General features: G+C 41.4%; 1 protein-coding gene and 1 long non-coding RNA gene across 9 annotated transcripts in view; one reads left to right on the forward strand and one right to left on the reverse strand.

Moving 5' to 3' along the window:
• Nucleotides 1-19: 19 nt before the first annotated feature.
• STIL (STIL centriolar assembly protein) overlaps nucleotides 20-17415 on the forward strand; it is a 38639-nt gene continuing 21243 nt past the window's right edge. Inside the window, exons 1-7 of one of the 8 annotated variants that reach the window (XM_037906986.2) lie at nucleotides 1619-2180; nucleotides 3935-5717; nucleotides 6233-6295; nucleotides 11842-11949; nucleotides 13865-13980; nucleotides 14154-14341; nucleotides 16590-16837. In XM_037906986.2, coding sequence (XP_037762914.1) covers nucleotides 6252-6295; nucleotides 11842-11949; nucleotides 13865-13980; nucleotides 14154-14341; nucleotides 16590-16837 — 704 coding nt within the window. In that variant the 5' untranslated portion in view covers nucleotides 1619-2180; nucleotides 3935-5717; nucleotides 6233-6251. Of the gene's footprint in view, nucleotides 256-1618; nucleotides 2181-3761; nucleotides 5718-5750; nucleotides 6296-7097; nucleotides 7222-11841; nucleotides 11950-13864; nucleotides 13981-14153; nucleotides 14342-16589; nucleotides 16838-17415 lie in introns of those variants that run through there. The other 7 variants (XM_043521319.1, XM_037906984.2, XM_043521320.1 and 4 more) reach the window with 7 other exon arrangements.
• LOC122461483 overlaps nucleotides 13180-17415 on the reverse strand; it is a 30263-nt gene continuing 26027 nt past the window's right edge. The window contains exon 2 of the long non-coding RNA XR_006283404.1: nucleotides 13180-17115. This is a non-coding gene — a long non-coding RNA (uncharacterized LOC122461483). The remainder of the gene's footprint in view (nucleotides 17116-17415) is intronic.

Genomic DNA, 17415 nt, shown 5'->3' on the forward strand with positions numbered 1-17415 from the left:
GCTGGGGTGGGGGCGTGGTGACGTGACACCTGGCGGGCGCGCGGGCGGCACCGGAGCAGCAGGCGCCTGCGGAGGGCGCGGCCCGTGCAGAGGCGGCGGCGGCGGCGGCGGCGGGGGGCCCAAGGCCAATCCTGGCGGGTGTTCAGACACCATCCCTGGGGCAGCAGTGACACAGCCCGCTGCTGAGCTCGGGGGTTTCTTGCTCCCTTCACTGCTCTCGGAGCGCTGCTCGCGGTACCCCTGCGAAAGCCCAAGGTGTAGTGGGTTTCACTCCCGTTTGCACCACAAGACCTAGTCTGCCCCCCTGGGCAGACGGCTGCGGATCTGCTCAGACACGGGGTTCCCCGCCCACGTGTTCCCAGCCAGCATTGTCCCTTTTTTGAGGTAGCTACGGTAAGGGGACTGTTGCCCCCTTACTAACATTCAGTGGGGGTGTTTTGGTTGGCAAGCTCCCAGTACTAAAAGGGGGAAAGGTCGATGGGAAACCAGGACCCTGAGACTGACAGTCCCCAGGAACAATGGGGAGAGGCCTGAATGACAGGGCGGGCAGGCTAATCAGAGAGTCAGGAGGCCAGGAAGGTCCCGTCCTGTCCTCTGTGTGAGCTGGATTTGCCTGGGTCAGACAGAGTGGGGCCGAGCTAAGGAGAAAGCAGGCGCCCAAGCTAGGCTGGGGAGCAGAGCTGTGCCAGGTCCAGAGGGACCAGAAAAGCAGCCCAGAGAGAGCAGACCCTGTCCTGGGAGCAGAGCTGCAGCCCCAAAGCCAGAGGCACAGCCCGGAGAGAGCAGACTTGCTCTTGGAGCAGAGCTGCAGCAACCGGAGCCAGAGGGGCCAGAAAAGCAGGCCAGGAAGCAGGTCAGTGCTGGGAGCAGTCACAGAAGCAGCCTGCAGAGCAGACCTGTCCTGGGAGCAGAGCTGCAGCAACCAGAGGCAGAGGGGCCAAAGCAGCAGCCCAGGGAGCTGGAGGCAGAGCAGCAGCAGTGCAGAGACCGAGTGGTGCAGCTGGGGCTGGAGCAGTCTGGAGCTGGGTGCGGTGAGCAGCTCGGGAGAGCGAGGGGGACCCTGGGCAGCGGGCCCAGCACAGGGAGACGCCTCAGCCAAGAGGCTCTGCAGGCCAGGCTTGGATCATTACCCTGACAGGGTGGGGGCGACACTGGGAAGAAGGGTCCTACCACTTAGAGCCTGAGGCCACCACCAGAGCAAGTGTCCAACCCACAGCATCCCTGCAGCAAAGCCAGGGCCTGAGAAGGAGGCCTGGGACTTACAAGGAACAGACTGCCCAGACTGTGAACTGCCCAGACATTCCAGAGACACTGTTTGTGATGTTCCTTGCCACAGAGCGGGTTGATGTGTTTCCTTTAACCTTTCCCATTTTTCCTTATTCTTTTTAAAATTAATTGTTGATTAAATAACTTGCATTTGCTTTAACTTGTATGTAATGGTCAGAGAAGTGCCCAGTGCAGAGAGAGTACCCTGGAGTGGGGACACCTTAGCCCCTGTCCTAGGTGACCACAGCAGGGTTGGGGGTCGAGCCCCCCAGGAATCTTGGGCCCAGCCTTATTGGGGTTATGAGGACTCTGCCAGACAGGAGAGTGGAAGGGGAGTTCTCAAGGGCAGGGCGTCCACTGGGTAAAGGAAGTGGGAGCGAGGACTCGGATCCTTTCGCTAGCCCACGTCACCGGGGTAGTGCTGAAGCCAGGAAAGTTCCCCACAAGAGCAGGACTATTCCCCCGCTTACACTACTCTAGCTGCCTTGGGAAATCAGTAAAAGTGCCCAGTAGGTACTGCCATGCCAGCTGTTCAGTGTTATGGGTTCACAATGCCAGGACATCCGAGAGGATCCTGATCCTCAGTGAGCACCTGTTCGGGAGCACGCAACTAACAGGAATTTCAAGTCTGAGCAGTGTTGCATAAAAGCAATACCGTACACTTGAGACCAGTATAAGTGCCAGGGAATCTTCAGGAGGAATGATATAAGGGCAGATTCAGGGCTTGACCTTACCGCCTTTCGGTGACTTTTATTCTTCTGAAGATGGGTATGCAGTATGCATACAAGAGCTTTGATTCAGAAATGCTGGGGTTTCTACATACCTCCGATTTCAGGCTTGTCTTAATATAGATCTGCATCATTTGCACCGATGGTCCGCCTGTACTAACTTCCCATCTCCAGAACATGTAGCCAGTAAGTTATAGTTCTCCCTAAAAAAAAAAAAAAACAATTAAAATCCCCTGGCAAAAAAACAAGTCTGTAGTTATTTGGAAATAACTACTTAAAACATACCTGTGCTGATAGGCTACTGTTTGGAGACAGCAAAAGTCAGAATAGTGCAAAGTTCATTGTAGTATAAAGCAAATAATACAGAAAGTTACCAGTTCTGTGTAAAAGGTAACTATGAATACTCAGGTGAATGTTATGGTCTTTTGGGACAACAGCTGTGCTATTGTTAGGTTGTTCAAGGATATATCTAAGATATAAGACAGACTATATAATTATGCTGTTGATTTTTTTGATTAACAACTTACATTTTAATTTTAGAAGCTTTCCTTATGGTTTGCTTATTAACCTAATTTCACTAGATTGGTTGTGAGTACTGATTCGGTTTGGTTCTTAATCACCAGCATAGCAAAGTCATCAGTATTTCCTGCATGTGAGGTGACCATGTTTTAGTTGATTTCTGGCATTTCATTTTTGTTATACAAATATTTTTAATCCTGTTTACATACCCAATTTTGATGGCATTTGATATCCCATAGAGAGCTAATCTGGTCTGATGGTTAAAGCTGAGGGCTGGGACCCAAGAGGTACTTGGTTTTAAACCTGGCTTTGTCCGTAATTTACTATGTGGACTTGAGTAAGTCACTTGGGCCCTTATCCAGCCTATGTGTGCTTAACTTTATGCACATGAATGGTTCCACTTAATAATAGGACTATTTACATTTGTAAAGTTAAGCACTTACGTTAAGTGTCTGCAGGATCCGGACCTTAACCCCTCTATCTCAATTTTTCCATATGTAAAGTAGACATAACACCTATTTCGTAAGGATATTGTAAAGACTAGTTAACATTTGGAAACTTATATAAGGCTCTGATCTGGTGTTTTTGTCCATTCCACACAATGCATGTGTAAAGTAAAGCATGTGTGCAAGGGCTGGTCTATACAGACCAGTTCCACTTGTTTAACTAAATTGGTTTCTAAATCTAATTAGTTAAATTGGTCCCCTTATATGGACACTCTTATATTTGTGTAAGAGTGGTTAATATCATTTTAGCTGGAAGCTTTGATTGGAGTGTTCATGTCATCAAACTTAATTATGCATTTGTGTGGGCAGTATTGGGTCCTAAATTACTAGTAATAAAAATAAAGCAATTATCTAGTGTTAAATTTTGACTTATACTTTAGATTTGGTAAGAGCTGTTATGTTTTTGTTGTTCAATAACTGCTTAATGCCAATATAATGGTTTCCCTAACTTTTTTTAAAAGTCCAGTGTAAATAGTTAAGATATCTATCTCCCTACAATGCTTGTAATCCAAACATTGTGCTAGTGCATGAGAACATGAAATTGACTAAAAGCTGATTACAACCAAAAGTGAAACTGAGTAGTTTTCAGAGTAGCAGCTGAGTTAGTCTGTATTCCCAAAAAGAAAAGGAGTACATGTGGCACCTTAGAGACTAACCAGTTTATTTGAGCATAAGCTGCATCTGATGAAGTAAGCTGTAGCTCACGAAAGCTTATGCTCAGATAAATTGGTTAGTCTCTAAGGTGCCACAAGTCCTCCTTTTCTTTTTACGGAGTAGTTTGTTTTCATTGCTAAGAGAAATGCAAAAAATAGAGTATAATAGAAAAAAATCACTTATTTTTTTAGATCCCATAAGGTTCTACTTGTATTGTAAGTTAAATATTTAAAATAATTCTTAACTGTTTCTCTTTTTTAGGTTTTAGCATTGGTGTCAGACAGCGCTTTGTAGTGTGCAAAATGTCAGTGTGGGTATTATTATGGATTATGGAAGAACTATGTTATTTTACTATTACACTCTTTAGATATGACTTGCATACGATTCTTTGCTTTGAATATGACAAATTTACTTTTTGGGGGGAGGGAGAAATAATTCAAACTGTGTAAATAATCCAGATTTGTAAAATTGTGTAAATTAGTGCTGGAAGTGTAATGGTAGATTCAACTTGTTAGGTTTTGGTATTCTAGAGAGGTTATTAATAGTCAGCTCCTTTTCATTTGACCATTTAATACAGTAACTTGGCAAAATGCTGCACACAGTATATATCTCATACTTTTCCTTTTGAGGCAAATCAGTGCAATCTGAGGTCCCAGTCTTGCAATTTATTCCAGGTGAGTGCATGCCTGTGCTGAGCTCCACACAGGACATGGTGCATAATTTGGGGCTTCATACCAGAGTTGCCTGTAACTTTCACTGCAAATTGGTAATATCAAGTAGTTTGGTCTTTTTCTTTCTATTTGCCTTTCTCCTTCCTTCCTCTTGTGCTGTGAAAAGTAAGGTCTTCTCTCTCTCTCTCTCTCTCTCTCTCCTTTTCTCTTAAAAGGCCAAAGAGACCAGTAGGATAACCTTAGATGTTTTTAAGGCCCAGCTTGACAAAGCCTTGGCTGGGATAATTTAGTTGGTGTTGATCCTGCTTTGAGTAGGAAATTGGACTAGATGACCTCCTGAGGTCTCTTCCAACCCCAGTATTCTATGATAATAATCAATAATCACAGTATTATTTTCTTGCATTTGTTCTGGAGTAGAACGAAACATTATCAGTTTGCTAAAGAAGAGAACATTTTAAAACACAACCCTTTAATCTCAAAATAAAATTCAGAACAACGTGGAAACCATCCAGGGCGATTATGGGGGAGCGGGGACTGTAAGGAAAACTACTCCCTTCTCTGGTTTACCAATAGACCGGTCAATAATCAAAGCATTTCAAAACTCACAATATGAGTTAGCCCCTCCCTTGTTTGTTGCAGGAAGAAATTATGTTTCCGGTTGCTGGAAGGTTGAAAAGATCCACCCAGGCCAGAATATGGGTTTAACAAAACCCCAGACAAAAAAAGTGTTGGGGACAATTGTGCAAATGAAACTCCCATCTCCAATGTGCCTTTCCCTCTCAGCGAGCAAACCAACCAACCTCTTTGTGCAGTAAGGGTTCCAGAGTGGTACCTTCCCCCCCATCCTGCCGCTCACGCCTACTCAATAGCCTCACATTCTAGACTTCCTAGGGTGAGAGGGGTCCCCTGTAAACGCTATGGGAGTGTTTGGGTTTCTTATAAAATTATTGGGGGGTGTGTGTCTCTTTAAAACTCTAACCTCGGCCAACTCGCCGGTTGCTCTCGCATCCAAACCACGCCTCCATCCCCGTCCACAACCAGTGCGCCTGCGCAGTAGCGCTGGCTCTCTCTCTCTCTCGGGTGACCGTTTAAAGCGGTAGCGTTTTTAAATCCCCCTTCGCTTGCGCGCGCCGGGCGGTTGGTTGCCCGGGGTGTCACCTGATTGGCCGAGGGGGCGAGTGGAAACGGCGTGCTGATTGAGCGACCGCAAAAAGAAGTGGGCGGAGTGCAGGCTGCGCCTTCTGATTGGGCTAGAGGGCCGGGCGGGGCGGGGCGCGGCGCTCATTGTTTGCAGGGCGTTGGAGGGGCGGGAGGCTGGCGGTGCCGCCGTTGGAGCCGCCACAGGCTGAAGGGCCCGGAAGGGGCCTGTCCAGGTGAGTCAGTTACCGAGCTCCCCGTCTGGACCCCCCACGGCATTGCCTCTGCTTGGGGGCGAGGCGGGGGCGCCCCAGCCCGGTGTGGGGTGGTTGGGGACCGTGGGAGCTCCGGGCGCTGGGGTCTTGGCCCGCGGATCTGCTGGCCTCCCGGGGGGCTAGGATGAGGGGATGCCAACCCCCCAGCTACAGCTACTCCCGGTCCGGGGCCTTCTCCCCCGGCCTGGTCCCGCGTGGGTGCCCGCACGCGGGGTGCGGGTGTACAAGTTGGGCTGACTTTATTCGCGCGGGGGGGTCACGCGTAGGCTGTGGTGGATTCATGTGTCAGCCTTAGTAGCCGTGTCAATGACCTTGCAGCAGCCTTCGGCTGGTTATCCGCTCTGATGTAAATCAGTTACTTTAGAAGATGTGATGTGTGTGGTTTGTTTGTTGTTTGTGTTACTGTAGTGCCTTGGGGCCCTGACCCATGACTAGGCCTCCTTTCTTTAATTTTCTTTCTTCTATTTTCCTTGCAGGGGGTCGAAGGCTGCAGTCATGGAGGCTATTTCTGCTGTTTCAGATCACCAAATAGATCCTAGGTATCTGCTCCTCTGTAGAGAAATTACTTTATGGAAAGCTCTTGATTTTAATATTTTTCCTTACCAGGAGTTCAAAGAAAGCACTAATCTCTCGATTCTTGGGACTACAAATAACACAACTTTATTATCTCTGCAATGAATGATATGCCCTCATGTATTATATGCATTACAGTAGTGCCCGGAGACCCTAATCACGATTGTGGGCCCCCTTGTCGAGGTTGATGCACAAATAGACTTTAAATGGCAGCCTCTTCTCTGAAGATGTTACAATTTAAGGCCCTGTTCTGCAGGTTGATCCATGCAGGTGGGTCCCTGTGCCTCCACAGAGCCTAATCCTTACAGGTCAGCTTTCACCATTGGGCCCTAAATATTGTAGTTAGTGAGAGTTCTTATGTTTAAAATGACTAAGGGCATGGCTACACTGGAAACTTCAAAGCGCTGCTTCAGGAGCGCTCCTGCGGGAGTGCTTTGAAACGCAAGTGTGGTTGCTTGTGAGCGCTGGAAGAGAGCTCTCCCAGTGCTCCTGGTAATCCACCTCCATGAGGGGATTAGCTCGGAGCCTGTCCACACTAGCTCTTTAGAGCACTCAGACTTGCCGTGCTCAGGGGGGTGATTTTTCACACCCCTGAGGCAGCAAGTTAGAGTGCTATAAAATGTAAGTGTAGACAAGCCCCGAGTTTGGTGACCCATTTAGCTTTGCCCTTAAAGACCAGGACCTGTTAGTAACAGTGTATAGAAGGCGTGGGGAAGGGTGTGTCTGTGTCATATTTATTTGTTCCCAGCTTATTTTTTCTCATTTTAGCTGGTGGAATTTTTACATGTTGGAGAAGTTCAGTCCATACTTGCACAACATTTGTGCATAGGAGAGGGAAACAACTTCTATAGTTATATCCAGTCCATTCACCTGCAAGTGTAGGATGGTCCAGGTAGTGTACGTCTTTTTTAACTGCTTGGTCCGCTAACCATAACTTTTTGTTTTTTAAAAAAAAAAAAAAAACTTAGTTGAGAATTGGGCTCCATCATTATTAAATACCCATTGAAAGCTGTGTATGGAGTCCATTTTCTAGTACACAGGTGTGGTGATACAGAAACCATCACGACTCAAATCCTAGTATGCATCTAAGCAGTGAGGCAAAGATTCAGTAAAGGTTGAAACTAATTTTTGTTGTTGTTAGTTACAAAGTTTTGCTTATTTCTGATTGCTATGGAAGTAGTGAGACTTGAATGTGGAGAGACTGGGAGCTTGACAAAGCAAGATGGGGAGAACTTTTCATGCATAGTGACAGGTAAGGGGTAGAAGAGAAGAGAAGGCACAGAGATAAGATGACAAATGACACTACTTGGGCAAACAGAATTCAGTACTACACTGGCTTCTTAAGAAAAAAAATTAAGATTTTAAAAAAAGAAAAGGAGTACACCTTAGAGACTAACCAATTTATTTGAGCATAAGCTTTCGTGAGCTACAGCTCACTTCATCGGATGTATGCATCCGACGAAGTGAGCTGTAGCTCACGAAAGCTTATGCTCAAATAAATTGGTATGCATCCGATGAAGTGAGCTGTAGCTCACGAAAGCTTATGCTCAAATAAATTGGTTAGTCTCTAAGGTGCCACAAGTACTCCTTTTCTTTTTGCGAATGCAGACTAACACGGCTGTTACTCTGAAACCTAAGATTTTAAAGTTGCTGTTAGTTAGTGGTCTCCCTTAGAAGTAGCACCTCCTAAATAAATAGTGGGAAACAATGGCGAGGAAGTTTTGCAGTGGTGTGCTACTTCTTTGGTGAACGTAGGACCTCAATCTCCAGAGGTCTCAAGCTATTGCCTTTCACCAGCGTGGCCACTGTTCGATTCCTGTCTCTTTTTCCATCCCTTGCTATGTATGGAATATTCTCCCTATATTGGTTGAGCATCACGTTGTTCCAGACTGTTATGGAAGAAGTTAATCTCTGCAGTGCCTATAGTGCTGCCCACTTCTTATTTACAATGTCACCAGAAAGTGAGAACAGGCATTCACATGGGACTTTTGTATCTGGCATTGCAAGATATTTACATGCCAGATATGCTAAACATTTCGTATGCCCGTTCACGCTTCGGACACCATTCCAGAGGACATGTTTCCATGATGACGCTTTTTAAAAAAAAAAGCATTAATTAAATTTGTGACTGAACTCCTTGGGGAAGAATTGTATGTCTCAGTCTCTGTTTTACCTGCATTCTGCCATAAATTTCAAGTTATAGTAGTCTCCAATGATGACTCAGCACATGTTGTTCATTTTAAGAACACTTTCACTGCAGATTTGACAAAACGCGAAAAAGGTACCAATGTGGGATTTCTAAAGATAGCTACAGCACTCGACTCAAGATTTAAGAATCTGAAGTACTTCCAAACTTTGAGAGGGATGAGGTGTGGCGCATGCTTTCAGAAGTCTTAAAAGAGAAAAACTATGATGTGTAAACTACAGAACCCAAACCACCAAAAAAGAAAATCAACCTTCTGTCGGTGGCATCTGACTCGGAGGATGAAACTGAACATGCATCGGTTCACGCTGCATTGGATTGTTATCGAGCAGAATGTGTCATCAGCATGGACATACGTCTTCTGGAATGGCGGTTGAAGCATGAAGGAACATGTGAATCTTTAACACATCTGGCATGTAAATATCTTGCGACACCATCTACAAAAGTGCCATGTGAATGCTTTTTCTCACTTTCAGGTGACATTGTGAACAAGAAGCAGGCAGCATTATCTCCTGCAAATGTAAACAAACTTGTTTGGCTGAACAAGAAATAGGACTGAATGGATTTGAAGGCTCTAAAGTTTTACATTGTTTTATTTTTAATGGCCGTTATTTTTTGTACATAATTCTACATTTGCAAGTTCAGCTTTCATGATAAAGAGATTGCACTACAGTACTCGAAAAATACTATTTCTTTTGTTTTTTTCAATGCAAATATTTGTAATCAGAAATAAATATAAAGTGAACGCTGTACACTTTGTATTCTGCACTGCAGTTGAAATCAATATATTTAGAAATGTAGAAAACATCCAAAAATATTTAAATAAATGGCATTCTCTTATTAACAGTGCAATTAATTGCACGATTAATTGCAATTTTTTTAATCACTTGACAGCCGTAATAAAAATTTATGATTTTTTTTAATTCTTTTTATTTAAATATGTGTGGGTTTTTTTAAAAACCAATTTAAAATTAATCTTAAAATTAGGCTTTAACATAAGTTGTTAAACTTTTCTATTAAAATAATTTAAATTTAAATATGCAAAATAATATTAAGCAGTACATGTTTGCTGCCAAGTTTTAAAGAGTCAAACCACTGAACTGTTGGAAGTCACTAGCTAAACTCCTGGTACTGGAGTACCAGCTTCTGACAGCAGTTGGCTCTTCTGCAAGTACAGAGAGAATATTTCTTCATTTTAGTTTGTTCTGTTCCATGCCTAGTTCGTTAAAAATTAAGAAACCAATTGGGAGTTAGATAAAGCAGGAAAGTATGTCTCTTCTTCCAGTCTAGGAATAAAAACTAGATGTGAGGGGAGAAGATCTAGCTCTAAAATCTGGAAGGAACTGGGGACCAGAAACAATCAGTTCAGTTCACTAACTACAGCTAATACTTCCTTTGTTTAATCAGCTTTCAATGCAAAGCATTGCTGACAAATTTTTCTTTTGTCCAGTACTCTTAAGTCCATTTTATTTAATCAGAACATTTAAGACGTTGTTTGTGTGCATTTTTAATTGTTCTGAATTTCCATTCAAATAAAGCTAGACATAATCACAAGTAAGAATTTACCATCTAGCAGTAAGAGATGCATCCTTCACCATTTTCTAATATAATACAAAATATAACAATTAAAAATCTTAATAAAGATAAGTTAACATGTATAATTTTTTAAATAAATGTGCATAGATATAGTGTATCCTGACGGTTAGCAAAAAGAAGCATTACATTTAATGTAAAGACTATATTTAGTTGCATATCAACATGTTTTAATGGTTATTCCTTTCTTTAGGAAAAATAACTAAAAAGTACAAATGTAAAACACAAATTAAAACTGATGTTTTAAATCAAGGTTTCCTGCTTGCTAATTCAAATGTTTAAAATCTTCTTTTGATTTAAATCATACTAAATTGGACTGCTCACATGTTTGATATTAAGCATCTTTATAAGTTTTTGTAGAATTGGGCCCTTAGTTTTTAAAGGAATACCTACCGGTTAATTTTTTAATCTAGCATTTCCTTATCTTAGCTTATTTTTAACACTGACAGGATATTAATCTACTTTTCACCATTTATGCTGTTTGTCCTCTCCAGTAAAATGTAACCAATGGACAAATCAGTTTTACTTTTACCTCTTACCTATCTAGGTGCTTATGTGGTCTGCAACACTCATAACTGGGTGCTTTTGTGTCTAATTCACTTTCTGAAGTGCAGTGTTTGGGTTGTAAACAATACAGGGAAATATTAGTCCTTAATTCAACAAGACTGTTTTTTAAAAATTTAATAAACATTTCTGTGAGCTAGTTGGGCGTTGCAACTTTAAAAAAAAAAATTAAATTGACTGAGAGCATTCTTTTAATGAGAACCAATCCTCCATCATAACCTGCATGTGAGACAAGTGAGTGGACTGAGGTAGGGCATGAGAATAGAGAAATCTCTTTCCCATGGCAACTAAAAGTGTTCAGAAAAAGAAGTGCGTAAAGTAAAAGGAAATAAGAAAAAATAACTTGACAGAGTTTAGGCAGTGCTGTGTGAGGGAGATTTAAATGTATATTTTTGATTAATGTAAAATATTTTAAGGAAGTCCTGAGTTGGTCTTTAGTCAAATATCAGCAGTGGGTTATGAACTGTATTATATGGATTACTAAAAGATTATTTCTGTCAACTTGGAGAAATCTTAAAATAAAATTTGTAAGACTTCGTTAAGAAATTTGAATGGCTACAGTTTCTTAACATCTTTTGAGTCCTGTTTGTGGCTGTGAACTTGGATTTCTGTGGTCACAACACTCACAGCAATACTCTTTCTGTGTGATATGCTGTTTGACTTCAGATATAATTACGTTTCTTTAAATATTCTTCAAAACATGCTGCTTTTTAATGGAGCAAATCCCTTTGTAAAACTATCAAGGAAACTGGAAATATGACCTTTTGGCAAGTTTTTTCTTAATCTGAATTTAAAGTGAGCTGAAAATCACTTATTTCCTGGTATGTCTTATTCTTTCCAATGTTTTATCTAGAACAGCTTCATTTCCCAAGCTTTATCTAAAAATAATTAGTGCCTTCGCATTAACACCTAAAACCGTATGAAGGAACTGTAGCAATTAGCCCTTTAAAATGGCAAAATAAATGAAAATCTCATCTTGTCCGTTTCATAGGAGGAGTTTCTGCTTCACCATTTTGACATTCTTAAAAGAAATGTTGGGGGGTTTTTTTGTTTGTTTTTCTTCCTTCATCTTCTGGCCCCCAACCCAAACTGAATAAAGTGCAGCTAAAAAGATAAGGCTTAATATCTTTCTGATTATTTTTTATTTTGCAGAATTGCTTCAAGCAGGATGGTACCATTCAGTTTTCCTCTATCAAAATGTGCACTTTGGGATCCAACACCTGTGGGAGATGTTATTGGCACACACATCAGTTATTACAGGTCTGAGTAAGACTAGTTTCTCTTCGAGATACAAATAATTAAAGTAGAAGGGGCTCTTATGAGTGTGTGCAGAACAATATTCCACAAGTTACATCCTGGTATGGCGTATTTCTCTTTCAACCCTGTTAAAGACTATTCCAAGATCAGTTAATCATGTGTGGACTGTATAAAGCTTTTTTGAGTTTTATTGTGCTGAGGAAGATTAACCTTTGTAAGGATCTTTTCATCCTTTACATGTCCACAGACAGAGGGGATTTTGATTTCCCTAACCCCACCCCTGCAAAAGCAACTCTGTGCTGGAACTCTACAGCATCTCAGGGTGGGGCTGCAAGGAAGGGCTGTCGACAGCATCTCTTTCTCCAATAGCAAATATCCATGTTTGTTAGTTTAGTCAGAAGCAGTAAGTACTTGTCTTCTCTGCCTGCGCTCGTGGGGACAGAAAAGGGGTTTGCTTAATGCTGCATCACTTCCATGTTTTTAGTAGGAACTGTCCTCCCAGAGAGGCAGAGAAACAATGGGGAGGAAATCACAGTGAGAGCAGTATAAATATCTAGCTAGAGGGTTTCTTCCCTCTGAAGGATTGGGGAGTTCCTTCCTTGTGGATCAGCACAATCAACAGGATTGAGAGGCCCCTATGAAAAATATCTGCCCCTCAAGGGAGAAGGTGGAAGGAAACTATAAGGTACAAAGATGATGGCAAATCTCTTGTTTCTATGGGCTAGTTGTCCTCTGCCAGCACATGTCTGCTTTGTCAGGATCACTCTTTCCTGCAAATGCCAAAATGCTGAACTAAGTTCAAAACTCAACCTGGAAATCCTAATTAAGTAAAATGTTTACAGTCCTGTTAACATTTGTCAAAACTTTTGACAAATGTTCTCTTTAAAATAAGTCAAAAGGCAAATCCTGGCCCTCCTCAGTTCCTCGGGCCGTGTGTGTCAGACCTGGGATTGGGGCATGTTTGCACTGGCGTGCGCTTCAGAATAAAAACTGCGACCCTCATGATTTAAGAGAGTCAGATGGTAAAGAGGGTGTCAAAAAGTTTGATTATTCAAACAAAGTCCATTAACATTAGGAGAGGAAAAATCCTGCAACTCAGCAGTGCAACAGCAGAGAGAATACTCTTTTACTAGCCAGGGGTGAGTAGTAGTTGAAGACATGTCAGACTTCTGGGCAGCCTAGAGATGCTATGGGAGCTTCAACAAAAAGATTAAATGTAGTCATGCCTGTCAGTGACGGAAAAATGTTCTTTTAATGGAGGATTAATCAGATTTGTACAAAATCTTCTGTGAAGTTAAGCATTGAACAAAGTGAGGCATAGTGTACATGGGGCATTGCAGTAGTTGATAGACCTGATCCTTTTCAGTTGACTAGGCTGTACTTTTGTTACACCTTTACCCTTTATGGATTTTTCTCACAGTATTCCTGAACCCTTTACAGGGTAGTTCTAAAATAGACATTCATTGGTTAAAAATGTATGTTAAAGACTTACATTTTAAGTCTTTCCTAACCATGACCAGGTAGGATTTGGGACACGCATTATAGCATTCTCACAGACCACTTCAGTCTACAGTCATCTCTCATCCTTATGTTCTTCACAGACAGCTCACGGTCAAACTAGACATGCAGCTTCAAGCTAAAAAAATTTCTAAGGGGCTTATTACACCTAGATTCTACTATTCTTCCTTTACTATAATATCCAGATCTCTTCCTGTTAGGGCATGGGATTGTTTCATTGTAGTAAAATATTGGTTTATTCTTTGAAGTAGTTTATTCAGGACAAAAGATTATATATATTAAAACTTCCTAACTATACCTAAAATATTCTTGTTTATATAATATACCTAGAAATCATTGTTAATGTAGTTATTAAACACATTCATTATCTTTTCTCTTTCTCCCTCCTCCTCCCACCCAGAAATCCCAAAATATTGATGATGGAGAAGGCTCTTCGTCTTGCCTATCGCCATGCTAAGCAGAGTGAAAGAAAGTTCTTTTCCTGTTTTTTGCTCGGGACTCTTGCAGTGGATGAAGGTAACTTTTTTTTAACCTACATGAATGTTTTATTAAATCGTTTGCACTGGCTTGCTTCTTTCTGCATTTCTGGTGATTGAGCAAGCCTCGGTCAATGAACTGAACTTGATGGTTTTGGTATGAAGGATACAGTATACTTCTCCACATCCACTCTTATTTTTTCCCCCCCCCAGACGATGAAGGTGTATCACTGACAATAGACAGATTTGATCCTGGTCGAGAAGTAACTGATGGTTCAGAGAAAGTCCCCACAGCACCTCTTCCTGGGGACTTTTTGATTCCATGTACAATTAATGCTTGGGGATCTTCCTCCGGAGATATTGTAGTGCACAATTCTGAAGACTTCAACTTAGCTTTTAAGGTAAGCCACTCCTAGCAACTTTCTTATCTCTTAAAACAGTGACACAGAGAGGAGACGAGATGGCTTTCAGTATCTAAATCCAGACCAGAAGAGGAAAGGCCAGAAGGTTACCATTTAATGGCCTATGTGAAGTGAGCTGTTCTCAGTCCACATCATGATTGTCACCAATAAGCTCCTTTATTGGCAGTCTCAGTAGAAATTCCAAAGACAAAATGAGCATGAAGACAAAACTCCTTTTCGCTCCTAGCTGAAACTCTCTCCCAGAATGGTGGGATAATATGGGGAGAGCTTGCTCTGTTGATGGTGCCAAATCATTCTTGTGAATAATTTATTTCAGTTTGCAAGGCAATATTCAACAGTAAATTCTCTTGAAATCAAAAGATCCGCAAAGTGCCCCCCAAAAAACCAAAACCATCCAGACCCTACACCCTCTTTATCGGTTGATTTACAGTATATAAAGAAAGTCATGCATGATTTGGGTGGATTTTTTTGTTTATATATAATCAGGAACATCAGTCCTTTAGCCCCGCCTACAAAAAGCCAAAGGGAAGTAAAGAACCCTCTTTGGGTATGTCTAAACAGCAACTAGACACCTGTGGTTGGCCCTTGCCAGCCAACTCGGGCTGTTTCATTGTAGTGTAGACTTCTGGGTTCCGGTATCCTCCTACCTTGCAGGGCCCTAGAGCCTGGGCTGCAGCCCGAGCCCTCAAGACTACACTGTAATGCAACAGCCCCGTGAAGCTGAGTCAGCTGGCACTGGCCAGCCGTGCGTTTTTCATTGCAATGTAGGCATACCCTTTGTTGCTGGAGAAACCTGAAATAATTACATCGCAAGAGACCGCAAGATAAGCTGCAGCTTTCCAAACCTTCAGTTATGATAGGACAGGATATCTAGTTACACTGATTAGTTTTCCAGTTTTGAGAATTGTATTTCAAACTGATTTCAACTGAAGTCTGAGAGCTAATCTTAAATTTCAGTCTGTTAGGATTTTTTTTTATCCTTCTCTAGTTCTCCAGTTGGTCCTTCAAGCAAAATGAGTAAGGCAAGCCATGATGATGTTGGTTTTTTTCCCCACGGTTTAAAAAATAAAGCAGAAAAATACCTCATTCTTTTTTGCATCAAAAGGCATAGTAGTAGGCATAAGCAATAAGTTTCTCTGCCGTTCATCTTTAAAGAAATAATATTCCTTTGCTTGAAGCTGAACACATGCTTAAGTCTTTATAAGATCAGACCCCAAGACAGGTTTGTATGATTGGTTTAGGACCCAGTTAATTTAAAACAAAAATGTTAGGAATTCTTTGGTAGGGCAAGTTGCACCTTGTATGGTTTGTGCAGCTTTTAATACACAAAGTATTGAGAGAGTTATCTGGACTATGAAAAACATTAAAATGTTAGTGTGTAGAAACAGTATACCAGTAACTACAGAGATGGTACGTAAACAAAAAATTAAGTTACATAGATAACTTGTGAAGTAATGTGGTAAACTCACAAGAGTATGTGTGTAAATAGGCTATTACTTGTAAACAAATGTAAATCTAATAGGCTTTACAGCTGAACCAATTTCCTTTTCTACAAACTGTATAAATGGGAGCTGTACATCTTTAAATATTTTAAGCCTAGCTTAAGTTAAACCTTCCTTGCCAAACTCTTCTGGGAGAGAAGGGATATTTGTTTTCTCCAGAGGGGATGCTTCAGTAAGTATAGCTGCTGTTCAAGGAAGCAGAGGATCTGGGGCAGCTAAACATTTTTTTCTTGCTACTCTTGCCCTGTGACTGTATTTATAGGGTGGTTTTTCATATCTAGAAAAAGCAATTTATGTTCCATTGAATAATGTCCTTGTGGTGACACATCCATTTGTATTATGCGGGTTTCTTGGATGCAAGCAGTTGTCCTGTTGCTCGGTTTTTGATAAACTAATTCTTGGACCCTCCGTTTGCCCTTGTAGATTTTTGTGTGTTCCAATTTAACATAACTAACTACGCATTTTCATATATAAAATGCATTTCCTATTACTATTCACTATGTTCAATATATATATAGGATGCATTTCCTATTACTATTCACTATGTTCAATATAGTCATGAGCTGTTTGAAGAAGGGGCCGATTCTTTGTGTTTAAACAATGCCTGGCACAATGTTGGCCCTGATTCATGACACAGGCACCTAGGCATTACTGTAATACACCTATTGTCATGTATAAATTAAGTGTATAAAGACTAATCTCAGCAATTTTTTTGCATATCCTAGGGACTTCAACACAGTTTATGCAGTAGAGACTCTTTGGGTCTTTCCAGACTGCTCACCATAAGAGTTCACATTACTTCAGCAGAGAACATGGACAACCTAAACTTTGATTTTCACTGGGCAGCTGTTACTATAACAAATGCTTTAGAATACACTCCTGTGAAATCTGTCCCAATTATTCCTACAGCCCTGGCAAGAAACTTGAGTGGTCATATGAATATTGCACAGGTTCAGGGGACTTATAAATGTGGGTAAGTTCAATGTTAAAACTTTCAGGCATGAAGTGCTGGTCAGTTGAATGTCCTAGGATCAGTTATCTCCCATTAGTGTCAGTGTCTCAGGCTTCCTGCTTCCTCATAAAGACAGCTGAAGTATAAAGAATATTATTTCTGATTTAGCTTTCAGTATCTTGAATTAGAAGGAGTTTACACAGGGAGCTGGTCCTCCTGGAACAGGAATCAGGGGACATTCTGCACCATTCTATTCAACTAGAGCTCTTGCTTTTGACTTTAGTAGGGGACAGATCAGTCTACAGGAGGAAAAAGAAAAACAATTTATAGATAGTTTTATTAGCTTTAAAAACAGTCTGCAGTTTTTTAGATTATCATATAAATAATATCAGTGCTAGACCCAGAAGTGACAATCAGGCCATTTCATTCCAAGCTCACCGATCTTAAAAGTATTTGTAAGTACTCACAATAAGATAACATTAGAAACTCTTCATTTTGTCTGATTGTTATATTGTTAATTGGATGCACTGGGAACTTCATTTATGATCTACGTCAGAAAATAAAGTAGTTTGAGCCTTCAGTGCTGTCAGGATTTTTGT

The sequence above is a fragment of the Chelonia mydas genome, chromosome 8 (genome assembly GCF_015237465.2).
Source record: "Chelonia mydas isolate rCheMyd1 chromosome 8, rCheMyd1.pri.v2, whole genome shotgun sequence".
NCBI classification, from domain to species: Eukaryota; Metazoa; Chordata; order Testudines; family Cheloniidae; genus Chelonia; species Chelonia mydas.